Source organism: Oreochromis aureus, linkage group 5 (genome assembly GCF_013358895.1).
Source record: "Oreochromis aureus strain Israel breed Guangdong linkage group 5, ZZ_aureus, whole genome shotgun sequence".
NCBI classification, from domain to species: Eukaryota; Metazoa; Chordata; class Actinopteri; order Cichliformes; family Cichlidae; genus Oreochromis; species Oreochromis aureus.
Genome location: NC_052946.1, coordinates 19,302,626 through 19,322,026, shown reverse-complemented (window position 1 = coordinate 19,322,026; position 19,401 = coordinate 19,302,626). Strand labels below are relative to the sequence as shown.

At 39.7% G+C, this 19,401-nt stretch overlaps 1 protein-coding gene across 2 annotated transcripts in view; it reads left to right on the top strand.

The window, feature by feature from the left end:
* Window positions 1-19,401, top strand: part of srgap3 (SLIT-ROBO Rho GTPase activating protein 3) — a 58,515-nt gene continuing 39,114 nt past the window's right edge. For both annotated transcript variants that reach the window (XM_039612402.1, XM_031757110.2), the window contains exons 1-2: window positions 1-571; window positions 17,191-17,386. In XM_039612402.1, the coding sequence (XP_039468336.1) occupies window positions 508-571; window positions 17,191-17,386 (260 nt within the window). In that variant the 5' untranslated portion in view covers window positions 1-507. The remainder of the gene's footprint in view (window positions 572-17,190; window positions 17,387-19,401) is intronic.

Genomic DNA, 19,401 nt, shown 5'->3' with positions numbered 1-19,401 from the left:
GTGTGGCTGCTTCGCTCTTGGTACGCATGCCTGCTTATTTTGGACACAGGAGGTACTAGGACTTTCCTGCTGGAAACCTTCAGGCGTCTCCTTGCCCTCGTCATCATGTTGTTATTATAGTTTTCAGTCCGTTTGTGTGTGTGTGTGTGTGTGTGTGTGTGTGTTTTCCCTCACCCTGCTGAAGGCTTTGAGTTTTTGAGCAGCAGCAGGAGGAGGACTCCTGGCAGCAGAGAAAGCAGCTAGAGAGAAGAATGCAACACCGGACTGCTGCTCAACTGTCATTTCTGCGATAGGGTGATTAAAAAGCTGGAGGAATACAACTGCGGGATACAATAGCACTGAGCCTCATTATTACTGTTTTTTTTCCCTTACCGATGCACGGTCACTAGAAAAGAAAGGAGAAGAAAACGGAGGATCGCGTTGCAACGTTGCAAGTCGGAGATCAACTGCAGAGACCCCCCAAAAGTCGTCGACTGACAGGGGCTCAACCCCATAACCCGAGGAACCATGTCATCCGCGAGATTCAGAAAGGACAAGGAGATCATAGCGGAATATGAGACCCAAGTGAAAGGTGCGGTGTGAATCTGATGCCTGTGTCCGCTCTGTGTGGATTGTCTGTCCGTCGATTCTGTTCTCTCCATGAGCCAGTTTTAATTGGCTCGAGCCCTGCCCCCCTCTCCTCTTTTCTTTGTATTTTTAAAATAGAAAAAAATCAAAGCAATATCCTTTAGATTGTAAACCTTATAGCACAGATTGACTTCTCCCTCAAGATAACAAGCAAACCGTGACAGTCAAGTAAATGACAAAAGCAGCAGACTGTCTTCTCTCCCGTGTGCAAAGGCTTCTGTCATTAATTCACCATCAGCCAGTGGGATGTCTGTAAGCTGAATGTTAATTTGTCATCATGTGGTTAGGGTCCAGGTTCTGCACGCTTTGTTGTTGCTGGGTAAAATGATCCCTGTGCAAAGGATGGAGGTTGGGCTGCTTTTATTATTGCACCTCATTCTTTCAGATTCTTGAGGGGGAAGCCTGTGTTTGGCTTGTTGTGGTTTGTGGTTGGATGATAGACTAATATTTGGGAATAGTAGGTTATATATTATAAATCCATATCTAGTGTGTTATAGGCTAATCTCATATGATGACAAGGTGGCTTAGACTGAATGCACATAAGTACCTGCTCACCCTCCCCATGCTTTGCCTTTGATTCCTTGACGGTGATTGCCTGTGGTTTGACTCACTGCTTTCACCTGACAACATGGGTAACACACGCTCTTTGATTGCATGCCAGCTTTCACGCCTTTATCCAAAACTCATCCGGCACTCTTTAACTATAACATGAGCCTATTAGCATTTGCAGTGCAGTGTTGCTCTCACTGTGTGACACCCAGGCTCAGATGGACTCTGCTGGTTTTGGAGAGGTTCTTTACCATTTAATCCTGATTTAATAATTTTAAAAAATCAGAAGATAACCAGGGCACATAGCTGAGGAATGAAGACATCAATTGTGTCTGGGGTTCAGTTTCAAGGCCATAGGCTCACTACCGGCACTCTCACTCTCTGTGTTTCCACTGGTGCTAAATCTCTGATGATCACCCTTTCAGTCGTGTACCTGTCTGGACCACTGGATGCTAAGTGTGAGAATCTGCACTCGTTACATGGTGTTGAAAGTGTATCAGCGGATTCATTTATTTGTTTTGTTACTTTCAACCATTTTCTAACTCTTTTTGACTATTATTATTATTTTTATTCTTTTGTCTTGTGGCCTTGGCTGGACATTGAGAAAAATGCCTGTAAACAACTGAGCACTTATCTGATTCTCTTGCTTTCCTCTTTACCCAAGACATTTTCTGATAATTTGGGCATCAGTTTAGTACTGTGGCAGAATTGCTGCTGTTTCTTAGATCCAGGCCCTGTCTGCTGCCTCTTTGAATTAGACGGGGCCTTTCAGCTGCGTGAGGAGGAAGGACGTTAATTTATGATGAATGCTGCTTGTTTCTCATTCACAGCTGGTGTGTATCATAGCCTGCAGACAGAGAGGGCTCTGCTCTTGACATACACCGCCTCACAACAATGGTAATGTTATGAGCTGAACCTGGCAGTGAGCGCACGGTAATGAAATTCAGATCGAAAATTGCACATGTCTTACTCTGAGTTATTGCTTAATGGCTAATGTGTACATGGCAGAAGGGGCCAGATCATCAGAGTGTCAGTGATGGGTTAATAACACGATGGCGGGGTTGTTTTATTATGTATGAGGGCTTATAGATGGGTGACAAAAAGATCATTTGGCTTCAGAAACAAAGAAGAAACCCCGTCAGTAGGTTCACTGTGGATCAGTACTGGGGTTGCTTAAATGTGACCGGTGCAGGGAGATGGCATGTCATATCAAAAGTTAATCTGTTAGAGTGCAACAAACTGCTTTGCTAAAATCTTAACTCCTGCTATTAATGAATTCTTCACAAACCTTGAGGCCGGCTGCCAAAGCTGAGGCCTCTGAAGGACCCCTGTGAGACGGGGTTCACTTTGTTCAAGCTGTTCAGCTGGTAGATCTTGCATTAGCATGTCAATAGAGACGGTTCATACGCTGCATTTACTGAGGAGTTTGGACTTTTGTAGCTAACCGCCGTGTGGTTACTGGACTGCAGCTATTCTTCCTCCTGTTTGCCAGTTTTATAGGCAGTTTGTGAAGTGGGCTAAATCACCAGCAGCTGTCTTGACATTTACAATGGCAGCTTTAGGGATAAACCCATGCTCGTCTGTTATTATGTACACATAGAGGCTACTTTTGGCTGCTCCGTTATTCACAATGGGTCGCCGCAGCGGATAGCTCTGCACCTTTGATTTGGCAGCTTTTTTTTTTTTTTTTTTTACGCCCTTCCCAAGGCAACCCCCAAAGGGTTTGCGTCTCCTCCCAAGATGAAACTGGGATCTTTTGCTTGTTAAGCAAACATGTGAACAAACTACACTTTGGAGCCACCATTATTATATACACATGTATGTTTTAAAAGCTTTGCAATCATGAGTTAATTAGCTGGCTTACCAGAGAGAAGGTGGTGATGAAATAGCTTTGAAGCCAAAAATTGAAAGTCAACAGCTGAGCACTGTTTTCACCGTGACTCATTTTTATTTAACTAGTCTGGTGTTTACTCTCCTTCTCTCTCTCTCTCTCTCTCTCTCTCTCTCTCTCTCTCTCTCTCCCTCTTTTTTGGTACTTTGACTGAAGTGACAGCAGGTCCTGTGTCTCCCAAAATCCAGCTCTGTAATAAATCACTAATTAATTGTCTGGATGTCATGCAGTGCATTTTACCCTGTTGCCTTTATTTGTCAAACTGTGCATTTAAATAATGCTGTCTTCTTGTATTTAACAGCTAAAAGTCATGCACGGTCAGTCTCTGAATGTCTGCAATGGTGACAGTATTGGGTTTTTTTTGGTTGGTCCGTCCATCCATCAAATAGTTTTGAACACAATGTCTCTGAAATGGTTTAAAGGACTTTCTTCAGATTTGGTTAATATTCTCATGCACTCAAGGATGAACTGATTTGTAGTTTGGTGGTTTGACCTAACAGAAGTTTTTTTTTTTGGTCATAACCTGAGAAAGAATTAATTGTGAAAAAGATTCACTTGCATGTTGAGTAATATGGGGCTACAACTTTGTATTCTGCCATCTTCAGCCTGAGCAAACATAAATTCACTTACTGCCTTTAATGAGTTTCTTTCAGTGTCTTCTCTTATATGCTGTGTTAGTCTGGATGGGCATGAATGTAAACTGAAACCTGACTGGTTTGCGGAGGCAAAGAAACGTGATGCTGTAATTCTAGTTTCATTTGATTTCTCAGTCTGGTAGCTTACATCCAAAGCTCCATATTTAACCTTTTAATGGTATGATGGTAGTCACTTCCAAGAAGTAACTAATGCCTTGCTCTGACACAAGCACCCGATTCATTACTGACAATACATCCACACACTGAACGGGCATTTAGACACAGACACACTCACCAATGCTGAGATGGTGAAGTCTTATTGAGAGGAAGTAGAGTTTGAATGTGATGGAGGTTACCAAAGATTGGAAGTGATACCATTTGGTTCTAGTTGTTTAGTTTCCCTTGCCATGAACAGAGGAGTTAATGCAAGCATGGGCTCATGGAAAACTTTAGTGGTCTACAGATGTACACAAGTTATGACAGCTCATGCTCATGGGGTACATTTGAGGTGATTCTGAAAAGGAAGCATGGTTTACCACCTCTCGGTTCAAGTTTCTCTTTGCCGTTTGTTGCTAGCCTCTGCTGGTTTCATTCTACCTGACTGAACACAGTCAAGTTTAGACTCCCAAGCAGAACCTAATGAAAACCTGAGAAGAATTTGACCAACATTCGCTACATCGTTTGTTACACAATGTGTTATGAAATATTTTTCTGTGTTTTTTGCAGAGCACAAACCTGTGTGCTTCATTTATAAATCAAGCACTGCATTGCAGTATACGGTAAGGTAATCACACACCTATATGTGTGTAATTGTGAGGTGTTATGACATATTATTGGCAGTTTTAGGTCAACAATTAGCTTCCAGTTTAACACATGTGCTGTTACAAAACACAGTTTTCACTGCTTGTGTGAAAATAAGACTTCAGTATGCCATGTGTTATGAAGCATCTTCTAATGAACCCTGAAGTGTTGCTTTGGTTAAATGCTGATGAGAATTATGTGAGACACTAGGTGTGTCTCTGTTTGTTATTGCCCCAGGCCACAGACAGCTCTCTGCTGAGTGAGATACAAATCACTGTTCTGGTTGCAGTAGCTGAATTTGTTGCATTTGTGTATTGTTTTCGTCAGTCTGAAGATCAGAGTGTATTGTCACCATGCTTAGATTTGGTTAGTTACCTCTCAGCACCCTGCTGAGTTGCATGAGTGTGGCAGGGTGGAAACACACATGTAGGGAGATGAAGAAATGGTCTCACTGAGTCACTGGCTGAGGATCCTCCAGCTGCCCGCTTGTTTGGCAAACCTGCTGAGCATTTGCAGAGCAAAAAACATCCACTAGATATTAAGGCTTAATAAAATTTGTGTGGGACAGCTTGTTTGTTGTGTGGTCCAATAAATCTTGGACTTCATTCAGGGTTGGTTTGTTTGCATGGAGTGGCAGTGAATAGTCAAACACACAGCTCATTCGCTTTCTTGTTTAGAGTTAGATAAGATGGTTTGTACAACTCTGTGTATGCTGGTGTAGTGTTAACGTGTTCACCTTACAAATGAAAGATCCTCAGACCAACAGGAGATCACAAACCCAGCTTCAAGGAAGTCACTTGTGTGGGTCACAAGCCTGGCTTAATAGGCAGGTTACGTGAGGAAGTCTGCCAAATCAAACATGCAGGTCCATGCTCTGTGATGTGGTGACCCTTTGGGAAATGAGGGAGCACCTGAAAGTACCCTCTTCTCTATTTCTAAGTATAAAGCTAGTTTAGATTAGCACAAAAAATGGAAACAGCTTGGTTCTGTTCAAAACTAACAAACTATACACACTTGTGTCACTACTCATTAATTAACACATCAGATATTCTTTGGGAGGACAGTTTAGCCAGGAGAAGTTAGCCTGGTGCTAATTGTAGTTTTACATTTACTGCACAGATTTCCAAAACGCTGCACTACTCCTTAAACTAATCTTCCAACATTCTTTTATGGCAGGCCACCAAGTCAATCGTAGCCATAATTATAGAATCAGCTAATCTCAGTGCCAGGCCATGTTAGCTAAATGAGCTATCTCATGAAAGGTGCTCTGTTTAAGCTGCTTTTGCTGTGCACCTGCAAGCTGCTTTGCAACCCACATCCACCTACTATTTAGCATGTGCTCGTGGAAGAACAAAACCACACTGCCACATATAAATTACTGCAAAATGTGTGTGAAATGCATGAAGTTAGGCATATGATTATTATGTGTTATGAGATTCTATTGCACATTGTGCGTGTCAAAACAATATAGAAAGTGAGAATGCAAAACAATAACTGTTTTACATAATGGAAAAAAAAACACGCTATTGTAGCAGTTAAACTCTAACCCTGTGCATTGTGTTTCAGTTGCTGTGAAGTCATATGTGTATTGGATGGTATATGCACCTCAAACAACACTAAGAATAATGCAAAAGTCTACTGTTTGTAATGACAGATTGTTGAAGCCAGTAATTGTATATAACGCTGTGAATTTGAATCGTGCCGTACAGTGCATAACTTTGGTTGTTCACTCTATTTGTGTCCATAAGTAAGAAGTACAATATTCAGCGCAAAATGTCCACTTGTGTTGCGTTCAGTGAACAGTATAATCATGTCATACTGAAGTTTTATTGTGCTCGCTGTCGCCAGAGTTTTGCTTTAGAGCTTCCTCTTTGTTGACTCTTCATTGGTCTCTATAAGCTCAGTATGATGAATGCAGCTGCCACTCGTTTAGCTGAGAGTTTGCTCTGTCCGTTTCACAGAAGACATAATCAGCCTTTCATAAAATGCCTAATCTCCTGAGCAAAGATTATCATTCACTGCTGTCCCACAGTTTTTCAGTTCACGTTGGTGTTGATGAACCAGACAAAGGTTCATTTAAACATGAAAAAGGTTTAATTTCCTTGTTAATGTGATGCCAGTCAGTGCATGATTTCATTTCTCAATTGATTCAGCACTGAGAAGTATTTCTCAGTTAGCACTGTATAACGAGTCCAGCAAGGCACAACTGTTACTTTTGGGAGATAAAAGCATACTGCGGTTGCAGTTTGTCCTCTATTTTCTGTCATGTCTGTGCCCCCCTCCCTCAGACATGTCTTAGAGATCTTTGACGACTGCATGCAGAATTTTAATGCTCTTATTTTGCTATTTAAAAAATTCACATTTGTCTAACTCAGGCAGTCAGAAGGGTGTGAATGCTGAGACTGAGTGTGTTTGGGTCACTTTGTAAACTCGCATTGCTGTTCCAGAGGTGAGATTTAGCTGATAGCAGAAGTCTTTACAAGAAGAATTTCAACATGCACTTCCTGCCAAGAGACAGTAACCTTAGAAACAGGCAGAAACATGTTTGTGTAAAAATAACAAGTTTGAAAAAGTCACTAATGAAGTAATTAGTTCGGTTCTTGCCATTGCAGGCTTGGGACCTGTTAGATAACTTTATTCCATAGTGGTGAAGCACATGTCCCACAGCAGACTTGAGATAATTAAACAGCACACCTATTTCCAGCTAACACATTGTAGCAGTATAAGTGGCACAGTTTCACGTGCTAATAGAAGCACAAAACTGTGGCTGCAACTACTGGTATTATATTTTTCCAGTACTAATTAACCTGGTAACCTAAAGTATAATTAAACTAAACCATCTTTAAATAGTTTGTTTTGTTTGACCACCAGTCGCAAACTCAGACATTAAGTTTAGAGTTTGGTTTTATGCGCAGACCCTAATTTCAACCTATTTCTTAGTAGGTCATGAGCACATATTGATCTTTTTTTTCATGATAGCCAGCAAGACAATGAAACTCATATGTTTCAGTTCTCATGAAATGAATGTTTTCGAGACCTCTGAGAGGGGACTAGTCCCCTCAGACCACCTTGGAAATTAATTTTTAAAGCAAATATAATATTATTTCTGTGTTTTAATCTATCATCCATGCCCAGTTGTAGTTTGTTATAGTTTGTACAGTTCCTTAAGACTTTCTGCAACTTATATTTTTCTTACTTCTTATCTTCTCCGCATATTTATGCTCTCCTTGTGTATATAGGGTATTTAAAACCACAAAGTGAGCAAAGTGAACCAGAGTCAAATTCCTTGTATGTGTGTGCAAACTTGGCCAAATAAAGATGATTCTGATTCTTATTCTTGTTGCCTAAACCTAACCAAACTGCAACAGAAAGTGAAAATAATCATTTATAGGGTAAAAAGTCATACATTGCTGCAGATTGCAGTTTGAATTATAGTGATTCACCATCGATAGTACCAGAACATTTTACAGCTTTGATCAGTGTGTGACAGCTCTTCTTCACATGCATACACATAATGAACACAAGGAAAATTCATGTGCTGAACTCAAATCAAGTGATTAAATTGTGTGATTATTCCAGGAAATGTCTTAAGATGCTTTTGCTATTTGCTGTCACTTTAGACAAATAGAGAGCAAAAAAATAAAAAATAAATAAAAATGCAGGTATTGCTTGATGTTTTTCTGTGATTGTAGCATGTTTGATGTCTTGACAGTGAAACACCAAAATAACTCAAGAACTTTGACCTGAAACTTGCAGAAAAAATAAGGGACTTATTTGGTTGTGACTCACCAGAGAGTCTAGTTAAAGGCCAAACTAGATGACACATCTCCTCTCAAGTTCTGCCTTTTTTTTTGTCTTCCACTCTCAGTTTCATCCAGTAAGGAAATACAATATACTCATGTGTTTGCCTCAGAAGCCTACACCATCCAATGAAAGCTCGGTAATGTTGGAAGATTCCAATCAGTTAAGTTGCCCATCGTCTCAACTGTATTTAGAAATACTCTTTGAAATTGCCTCATCAGCTTCATTTTCAGATTTTCTCCACTTGCCAGTGCACACAGCTCGCACGTGTCTCTTCATTCAATGCTGCCACCTATTCACACCCATCAGATCCCACCTTTCCTCCAATAAGCGTCTCCCCAGGGAATGGAGCACGCCCATGTTGCCATGGTGACAACTCTCAGCCTGGTCCTGCAGAGCTGGATCCTGGATACAGCAAATGATAGACAGCTCGACTCTGAGAGGGCGTGTGTCCCAGGCTTTCAGCTTCCCTGAAGTCTTTGATGATTTCCTGAAGTCTTTAGAGCGTGATCAGGAAGCCAGGGATGGTTTTCTTTGCTCCTTTTATAAAGCAACAGTTAATAGTCTTTTTTTTTAATTGTTAAAAAAGACATTCCGCCCATTCAAATACAAAGTTATTATATCAGTAATTGTTGCATAGAAAACGTCGATTTCCACAGAGGAGCATTTGACTGTAATAATGCAATGTAGTGAAAAAAAAGCACGACACGAGGTAATTTGATAGATTTTTTTCTTTAGAGACTGGATTGATTTTTAGTTTACTAGACAAAATATCCGGTGGAAGATACTATAAACCAGCAGATAATCAGGAAGGATGACTGACAGGTGACATCTCGCTGTAGGATACACCATCAGTTCCTCAGCCATTGATTGGACTCAGCTCCTGTTGTCTTATCTTTGTGGACATGTGCTGCAGCTTGTCTGTGCCGAAGACGAATCAGACGAGATAGAGACACACAGAGAAGAACCTGTGCTGACACTGGGAGCATGCCCTCGTGAATCCAAAATTGTGTTAATCATTAGAGGATTAAAACATAACAGAAAAGAGGGGGATTAGTTCAACGACTGGAACTTGTATTATGAGACTCGGTGTGTGGGACAGATAGAGTGAAATAAGGTCTGTATAAGGGTTGCATTTGTCTGTTCTTTTCACACAAATTTGTCTCTGCTGTGCAGAGCCCAGATACTGCAGCGCTGAGTTGGGGATTAGAGAAATTTGGCTCAGAGTTGCCTTTGTGTGATGTCTATGTGTGTGTGTTTTACTGCATGGTGATCTGAACACCCAGGGACATTATTTTCAAAGCGTTTAATAGCTTCTGAGGCTCATTAAAATCTATAATTTATCCAAATTACATTAGGAGACTCATAGTTCTTGCATCCTCAGACATTTTACCACTGCCTCATGTACTCGCCTGTAATTAACGACAAATAGAACATGTTCACTTTCAAACTTTTTATATGTGGGATTGCGTTTTAGTTGTTATATTACTCTTTAGGGAAATGACCAGTCTTTCCTGCTTCTCCTCAGTCACTTGGCTGCCCTGTGCAGCCCAGCCTTCCCTGCTGCCCTCAGGATGCTCTGCAGAAAATCCCTCTCATTCACTGCACTCCTATTTTATCTCCGCTTCACTGCGTCAAGGCGTCACGTGGCCCTCCCAAACGGCAGACTTGCAGTAAAATGCTCTGCCAATGCATCACCCCTGATGTCCTGTACTGGTTCTGGGAAGAGATGCAGGTTTTATTGATTGATTGATTAATTTTATGTGGAAAAGGGTGATGTCTTGTTCTCAGCTTAGCATACAGAGGGAATGATGCCTTAAAAGAAATGTCAAAGTCCATTAAATGTGGATCAGCTTTACACTCATGCATATGTTAAGGACATTTTTGTCATTGTTTTGCACTGAGTTGTGTTTTGGCTTTTGGTGACAGACATATTTAAGTTGTATCAGAAACCATGATTTCTGATCAGAGGGACTTTGAGATATATGTGGATAAAAATGTTTTGTAATCTGTGTGCAGGGAGTCAACAGGAAGTCAAGTGGATCAACTAGAGGATGTCTCTTATGCAGATGTTCTTAAAATATATGTAAATCTGGGCTTTAAATACATGTGATGCTCAGAACTTTGTCACCAGAACCTTTAAACGCCACCCAAAATAGTCACAAATCGAATTTGTGTAATATAGCCATAGCACAAGCCGGTGGACATAAGAAGCTTGAAAGGTGCAGATCATTTCATACACCCATTTTATTTGAACCAAATGTTTTACAGACATGTCACAATTCTGTTTATAGATGGTCAGTTTGAGATTCATTTTTTCTGTGCAGCTAAGAGTGATTACTCGAAAGATGCCCTTACTGTATTATTGCATAGCTGCCAGCACAGGATTTTGTCTGTAAGGGGCCAAGGTTCAGGGATCTCCAACATCCTACTATTGTTTTTTGAAGATTTCCTGTTCTGTGAAGAGTTGAGTGTTCACTGTGCTTCAGTTCCCTTCTCTAAATGGTGTATAACAAGTTTCAGTGTCGAGCAGGTGGTATTCTGAAGGACCTGAGCTTAAAATGATGAAGTCAGGAACATAAAGTATCTGTTGCTTCTATGTGCACGTAGCAACTTTAGGAAATAAAAACCGAATTCAATGCAATTGCTCAAATGACTGCTAGAAGCTGGTACAAAAGGTAACTTAGTCCTGTGTTAAATCTCTAATTCCAAAGCAGAATTCAACATTTTTTTTAGAATCAACTTTTACAAGGGTAAATTTTTATGTATGTCAAACATCTAAAAATGTGCAAAGGTGTGAATTTATGCATGCAGGGATTTTTAATGACAGGTGTTAACTTCACTTCAGCTCATTTGAATCATTGAAGTGGCTCTCTCAACTGTTTGTGGTGTTGGTGCCTTTTGGAGCATTTTTATGAAATTATTTGTAATAACCTGACTTGATGTGTAGTTAACTGTACTAAAAATGGCGCAAGGAGTCTGAAATTTGTGTGCTATTTTAGTCATATTATCACTATTCAGCGGATGTGTGAAAGAATCTGTGAATAGCACCGAGCTAAGCTAGCTAGTGCTATTTTCCATTTTGCGCTAGCAAATATGCTACATCTGTAGCTCCTATACATTGTTACTGTGCTATCAAATAACTGCATAATTGGACGCCTAAAATGAATTTGTATTTTGTCACACCAACTATGGAATGAATGGATCTTGGTGCATGCACATATATCCAGGTAAACAAGTCCCAGAAAGTTGATTTATTAAGCGAACAAGGAAGGGGCCTAAACCTTTCACCTTCTTACAATGCTGCGACTGCAGCTACTCCCCAGCTGTATAGTATTCATGGCCACTGAGTAACAGTCATGACAATTTGCATTTCATATCATGTCTTAGTGTTATGCTATGGTGCTGGTTTCACATGTCATGCAACTTTACTGTTTATAAGGTTGTGCAAAATGTTGTGTCCAGCTGAACTGAATCAGTGTTATAGGATACATGAATCTGCACACATGAAAATGTTCTCATTCCAACATGCTTTAAGTTAATGTATTTAATTTTAGTACAGCTAGAACTGAATATCAAATGTCTTGTTACATTAGAAAAGTAACTGGTTAGAAATGTTATTGAATTGAGCTTTTGGAATTTGTATTTGCTGTTGCAAAACATCAAAAGGGAGCATTTAAAAGGAATAAGTAGTCCTGATTATAGCTGTTAGATGTCTGGTAATGGGAGGCAAGTGGACAAACAGCAGGAGGAATATTTGCATAACAGAGAAAAATCATTTTTTGTCACTTGTTATTGAGATGGGTCAAAAGGTCCAAATTACACTTGTTTCCCCAAGAAAAAAATAGTTATGCAATCATATATTCTGTCATCAAATCATTAGCTGTCATGAAGCTTAAAGTGACTAAATTATCCTTAAGAAACCCACAGCCATTGTCTGTATTATCCAAACATAGTTTGACAATTACATTTAGGTGCTTCAGTCCATCATCAGCATTTCTGTCTGAAGGAGAGCCACACCTCAGAAATACTGCTGGACATGATGGACATCTGATGCTATCTGCATGCTCAATCAAACACAAACATTAAAGTTCTACTTGCTTCTCGACTTTAATACTTGGAATGTGTTGCTTTTGAACAATTGGCTTTTTTAATAAATAGTTAAATAGCTGCCATAATACAGTGATGTTTATTCCCAGAATATTAAATGTGCATTTTTATTAAGAGACACCAGGGAAAAGAAAGCTTTCCCTATTTACAGTCATATTTTTGCTATAAAAAGAATTATGCTTTGAAAACCAGAGCAGCTAAACTGAATTTGGGGCATCTATATTTAACACTTTTACACCAAAGTGTGTGGGTTATAAGCCTGTTTACATACACGCCAGAAAGGAAAATACATTTAAGGTGGTCGTTACAGCTCAGAATACATTTATGCAATATTATTCTGATGAAACAGTACAAATGTGACTTCTACGTGAATCGTTTGACAACTGTAGAAGTATTTGATTTATTGACAGTTTTGTTGTGGTCCAACTCATGAACCGTGACAAAAGCTAAAATAACCAGGGTGAAGCCAGCCAAACAAATAGCATGGTGGAGGCTGATGGGATGCGCAAAGTCTGAAATAACCAGCTCTTAAATGCACCAGAGAAACAGGCCATGTACTCCCATTTGAACTGATTAACTCCACCTACCGGGAACCTGCAAGACAACACAGAAGGAGAAATGGGGAAGAACACAGGGCAGCTGGGTGTACTGTGAAGTGAGATTAATGATCTATGTTGAACTTAAAGTCAGACTTATCCACGTCACAAATGCTTCTCTCTTCTTAACTGGCTAAATCACCATGGTAACTTATGGACAACATAATCTGGTAAGGAGCAGGATATGTTTGTTTTGCAAGAAGAGCCACGGTTTCTCTAATTTTATTAGAGAAACCGAGCATGTTTTATCACAACTGAAACCCAGCTCTAAAGTTGTAGCAGTGCAAACTGTGGATCCCATCATCACTGAAATTTGCATAGGTGCAGCTGGCAATCCAAAAAACAAAAAAAATGTGTAAATGTTTTTATTCTTAATTCTAACCTGCTGCTAAGTCTGTTCTACACTGCTGGAAGTGGTAGAACACACACCAGGAACATCTGTTCAATCAATAAAATTCATTTCACTTTGATCTGCCGAAAAACTAAATTTCCACATCTGCTTTGGCTTAGTAGCCTTTAATCTCTAAGTTTATCCAGTTTAGTGTTTCACAGTTCTAATTAGCAGCTGCCACATTAGAAATAAACTATAGGTCTGTGGGATAGATCACCAGATTAGTGATTTTCTGCAGCATTTATCTCTTGTCCTATTTGCAACAGTGCTGCAGTTTTAATAATGATAATAATAATGATGTATACTTTATTGATCCCCGTGGGGAAATTCCTCTCTGCATTTAACCCATCCACTCAGTGAAGCAGTGAATGGGTTAAATGTTCTTTAAAGAGATTTTTATGTTCTTTAAAGATTTTTCTCATTGTTTTATCGTCATTGATAACATGTCAGCTGATGTGACACTCATAGGGATCATTTAGTGTGGAAGAGTCACATGGTGAGTGAGCACACAGAGCCTGAAGCAGAAAGCCCGGCTTAACAGAGACTTCTGAGAACCACCATCTGATCCCTGTTATCTCCGACTAGCGTTTGAACTCTGTCAAGCCAGCTAACGCAGACACAGTCTGGTTGTGTTGAACTTCCTTCATGGTGTACCCCTCAGGTTCAGCCAAGGCAGGAGGGCCATCACAGTTCGAGTAAATGTTCTTGAAAGCATTAGGGTTTGTGTGCCATACTACTCACAGAGTATTTCATCTGGACAATCAATAGTCTTTCAACAATTACATGGTAGAAAGACAAAGGATATCAGATATTACAGAAATGTATCTATCTAGCAAAAATATTAATGTGTTGTCTTCAAAACTGTAAGAAGGCATCTTTAAATTTACTGTGCACACATGTTCACAGAATTTTGCCAACCTCACAGACGGAAGCGAACTAAAGAAGGGTCCTTCTCTTTGAAGAAACCACAGCAAATCAAGTCATACTCAATGTGCTGGAAATACTTAGGGAATAATTCTTCAATTGCTCATGGTTTCTCAGAGGGAAGGGCACACTTCTGGTGTGACCTATTTTTCCAATCTCATCTGTCAAAAGCAAGGCTGCAGCTGGTGGTTCCCTTTCTGTAAAAGAATGTTTTTAAAAGTCCTCCATGTCACTCACGCACATTGCTGTCACATTTTCCTCTGGCTTCTTTTTTCTTGCCTTGAATTCTTCTGCACTGTTTCTGTCTTCTGAAAGTAATATATATATATGTATATGATCCAAAAAACATAACTGAATGTTTGGCAAAGCAAAGCATTCCTGACAGAAGTGAAGTAGTAAAATACTGTATATCCCTGAGCTCTGATTCAGTTCCCACTAAAAACAGAGCTTTAAGCCCTTGGAGACTGCTGAGAGAGAGAGAGGGAGGCCCCCTGGATAAAGGGGAAGGCTGGGACAATGGTTAACCACAGAGTGAAGCATGCCGCTTGAGGCTGAGGCCAGGCGGCACGACATCACAGGGAGAGCAAAGGCTCCCTGTGCACAGCGTTACGGTTTCCCCAGCAGTCAGAGCCAACATATATCCATGATGAGGGCTTTGCTGTCCAAATTACACCCTCAGCAGCATGAAAACACAGTCTGTGTCACTGCTGTGGTTTCACCATTCAGCTAGCAGTTCGTCTGCCTGCAGAGTGTCACTGACACGGCTTTGATACTGTACGTGTGCGATTCATCCTGCCTTCATTTTAAAGGTTATAACTTGAAGTGACTCATATTGTAAATGAGGGATGTTGCAACATGACATGACTTGCATTAGGAAGTTCTTCTTCTTTTTTTTAGCTGCCGTTTTAGCACATTTTCATGCAGAAATAAATAAAAGATCCTTTTAATTGGTGGAAAATCTTAATTGCCAAAAGTTAGCACAATGTGGCTCTTGGCTTTATTTAGTCATTATAGGTTAGGATGAAGTATTCAGAAGAGAAACCTTGAAAGCTTAACAATCTGTGGCAGCAGTACTGGTAGCTGTCATTTCATCACGCTTTGATACTCGCTTCTTGAATCACACTGAGGGAAAAATAAGTTAATCGAGAATATAGACGCATCAACAAAACTGGGATTTCTAATAAGGTTTCACATGGGTTCGTGGTGTTTTCTTCCTCTTTTCAAGTGAAATTCATCCTGTTTACTTGAGCTCCTTCCTTAACAGTATAATTTTATTCTACAGAATTGGCATTTTTCTGTTCCTGAGCTGAGGCATCATTGTTGCTGATGACAGCACTACAAAGGGGAATTGAGTTTTGCTTGTGGCTCCCGCCGGCATGAAGGGTCTGTAGTCTGGCTGCTAACATCGTGTTCCTCTTGAGGCGAAATGTTGCTACTTTGTCCAAGTGGGGGAGTGAAGCGTTTCTCGTTAAATCAGTTTTATTTAGATGTACATGCACATTATGAATGCTTATGAGAGGTCATAAACATAGGTCAACTTACTGGCTTCTCACTCGCAGCTGACTCTCTTTACCCCTGCTCTGCTGCTTTGAATTATTACGAGCAGATTTCTCAATTTTGTTGATTTCATTTAATTTGAAGGTTAGTCAAGGTTTTATTGTGCATTATTATCTGTGTAGCTATAACTGAGTTGTGTTATGTTTTGGGGAATTTGTATGTTTGTCACAGAAGCTTTTAACTTTGTTACCTTCCTATAGTAAAAGTGGAGATGGATAATTCTAAAAACAGACTATTAGTCATTCAACATATACAATAAGGAGAAAAAGATTTTACACAGGACTGCAAAGAGTCCTGTCAAAACTTAGTACAATTCATTATTCACTAAAGGTGTAGAACCAACATTAGCATCAACAAATTAATGTACTTTATCAGTCTCTCACATCGTTATGGAGGAATTTTTGCCCAGTCTCCTTTACAGTGTTGCTTCTGTCCATTGAGGTTTGCAATCATTCTGTCTTCTTGAGGTTGATGTTCTGGAAAATAACCTAGTTTTAGCCAAGCTTTAGCTGTCAGACAGATGGCCTCACGTTTAGATGGAGAATATTTTGGTGTACAGAGGAGTTCATGGTTGACGTGTTTGTATGGTGCCCAGGTCCTGTGGCTGCAAAACAAACCCAAATCATCGCACTTCCACCGCCGTGCTCAAGGGGTGGTTTGAGGTGTTTGTGTGAATGTGCTGTGATTGGTTTTCACCAAATGTGCAGCTGTGCATTATGGCCAAGCGTCTCCACTTTAGTCTGGTCTGCCCAAAGGACATTGTTCCAGAAATCCTGTGGTTTGTTCAGATGCAACTTTGTAAACCAAAGCTATACTGCCATGTCCTTTTTAGAGAGAAGAGGCTTTCTCCTGGAAACCCTCCTAAACAAGACATACTTGTTTAATCTTCCTCTAAAGGTACTGTCAGAAGCTTTAACATTTAGCATGCTAACTGAGGTCTGTAGAGTATGAGATATAGCTCTTAGTTTCCTCAGTTTCTTTGAGCACTGCACTGTCTGACATTAGTGAGTGAGTGAGTTTCTTGGCACACCCACTCCGGGGAAGATTGTGTTAACTCACACCTCAATGCTTCAGACCAACAAACTGCCAAAACGTATTATTTATAGAGGTGGTTACTCCTGCTGATAATCAGTTAATCAGCATCATTTACTTACTCACTTAATTCCTATGGAAGCAGTAATGGTTCACTTAGTTTTTTACAGGATTGCCTAGAGTCATATGAGCATCTTCTTTTTCACATTACTGTGCCTTAATTTTGTATGTAAAAAGTCAATTAAACTCATTTTTGTTTGGTGTTTTCTTGTACAGAGATCCGTAACCAGCTGGTGGAGCAGTTTAAATGCCTGGAGCAACAGTCTGAATCTCGTATCCAGCTCCTGCAGGATCTGCAGGAGTTCTTCCGTCGCAAAGCAGAGATTGAACTGGAATACTCGCGCAGCTTGGAGAAACTGGCTGAGAGGTTCTCCTCGAAGATCCGCAGCTCCAGAGAACACCAACAGTTTAAGTGAGTTGAAGCATTTATAGCTACTGGTAATGTTTAATGTATATTCTTCTGTGCATTGGAGTATTTGTGTGTTTTTGATTGGAAGCAGGTGCACTGTCATATTTTCTTTCCTTAATGTTGTCTAAGTTTTTGGCTTCTTGTTAGATTTGAATTTAAATGGAATTTTATGACCTACTTGCTTTATTTCCTTTATCATATGAATGTCAAGTCACTTTTTCTCCTCACTAAACACTTCCTTCCTTGCTGCTAATCACATTGCAGCATTATATAACAGAATGCTCCTATTTGTTTACGTGCTGTCAGGGAATGTCTCTTATTACAATCCTCGCCTTTATGACAGCTTCAAAGGTCACATTATTCTAGCTTCACAATGACTGTGCAGTTCATTAGAGGTTTAAACTGTTGAATGTTGGACATACTACATGTAGTTCACTCTTGCCACTATAAATGAGAACTTAGCTTTCTAACTTTTTATCAAAAATGTAAATTAAATGTGCATAAATGTGCTGAGTAGCAATAAATTATAAGCCATTAAATTTTTACCCCGATTGTGTCTTGTTGTTACCCCGTTGGCTGGGTGGGCAGGCGGACACCAGAGTTTGTGAATGCGATAATATGAGAACAAGGCGATGTAGGAGTTTTAAATTGATACCACCATAACATCTATCAGTTTGAATCCCAGTGACCATGACCTGAAGGTCAGAGGTTAACTTTTCTAAAAGTCACCTAGGATTTTCAAATCAATACCATAGATGCATCTACTGGGAGTGGAGGCACTGGTGACTGTCAGTGTTTTTTAAAGACAGGTCACAGGATGGAACATTATAAATCCTGTAGCCAAGTACAAAAGCAAAAAAGGCAAATATCGCTAAATGTCATCGGATCAAAATCAGACCTCATGCAGCTTTGACCTATTTAGATTTGAAGTTCTGAAAATACTGAAATGGATGCCAGTGAGGAAATAAGGAATCGTCTGGCCAGAGATTACCACAACACATTGGTGCATGACTCACGCAGGGCATGAAATTGAGTTCTGCCGCTCCCAAAATCAAGCACCTCAGGCGAGCAGGCAAGCTTAGTTCAGTTTGGTAATGGGAGCACTAACCCAGCTGTGATCTGGCAGCAGATCTCAGACATAAATCTGCACCAACATACGCAGTATGTAGTCAAATTCTAGCTTCTGATTCTTGCAAATGGGAACAACACAAATGGATTTCCAATATTTCCATAAGAAGGTCTGTTTAATTCTCAAAAATTGATAAAGAAGTATTAGTGTTTTGCCTGATTCTTAAAAATAAAACTGATTATTTTGTTCAGGTGTCAAAACCTTTTCGAGAGAGGTGTGTAAATATCCTGCATTTCACACATAAGTGCAGTAGGCTGTTAGTAATAACAGAATCAGTAGGTAAAGTATTGATTTCACACAGTTAAAACTGTTGGGGTTATGCTTTGATGTAGTATTTATTACATGTCGTTGATGCATTACTGTGTAAGCAGCATTTGAATAATATAACTGGTCTTGGTAGCTGCAATGTAGTTGCACTAAAACTATTTCCTGTTTTGCTTTTTTTATCCTCTGAAAGTGTGAGTGCAAAAAAGGTGACAAGTCAACTCAGTGGGTTACTAATAATATATTTATATTAATCTTGCTTTGTTCAGTTTGGTAGTGGGAGCACTAACCCAGCAGATCTGAGGCATAAATCTACACCGACATACGTAGTATATACTCTAACCCTCCACCTCTGATTCTAATTATGAAGCCTAATTGTTACCAAAAAACAGACTTTTTTTGTTTTTGTGTGAAAACCTTGTTTGAGAGAATTGTGTAAACATCCTGTATTTGACATGCAAAAGTCTATAATTAATAGCAGAATCACTAGTTAAAGTTTAAACAGATTATATGAGGTGAAAACTGTTAGGGTTATGCTATTGATGTATTATTTATTGCTTGTTGCTGATGCATTAAAATGTAAGCAGCAGTTTTGATAATATAACTGGTCTTGTTAACCAAAACG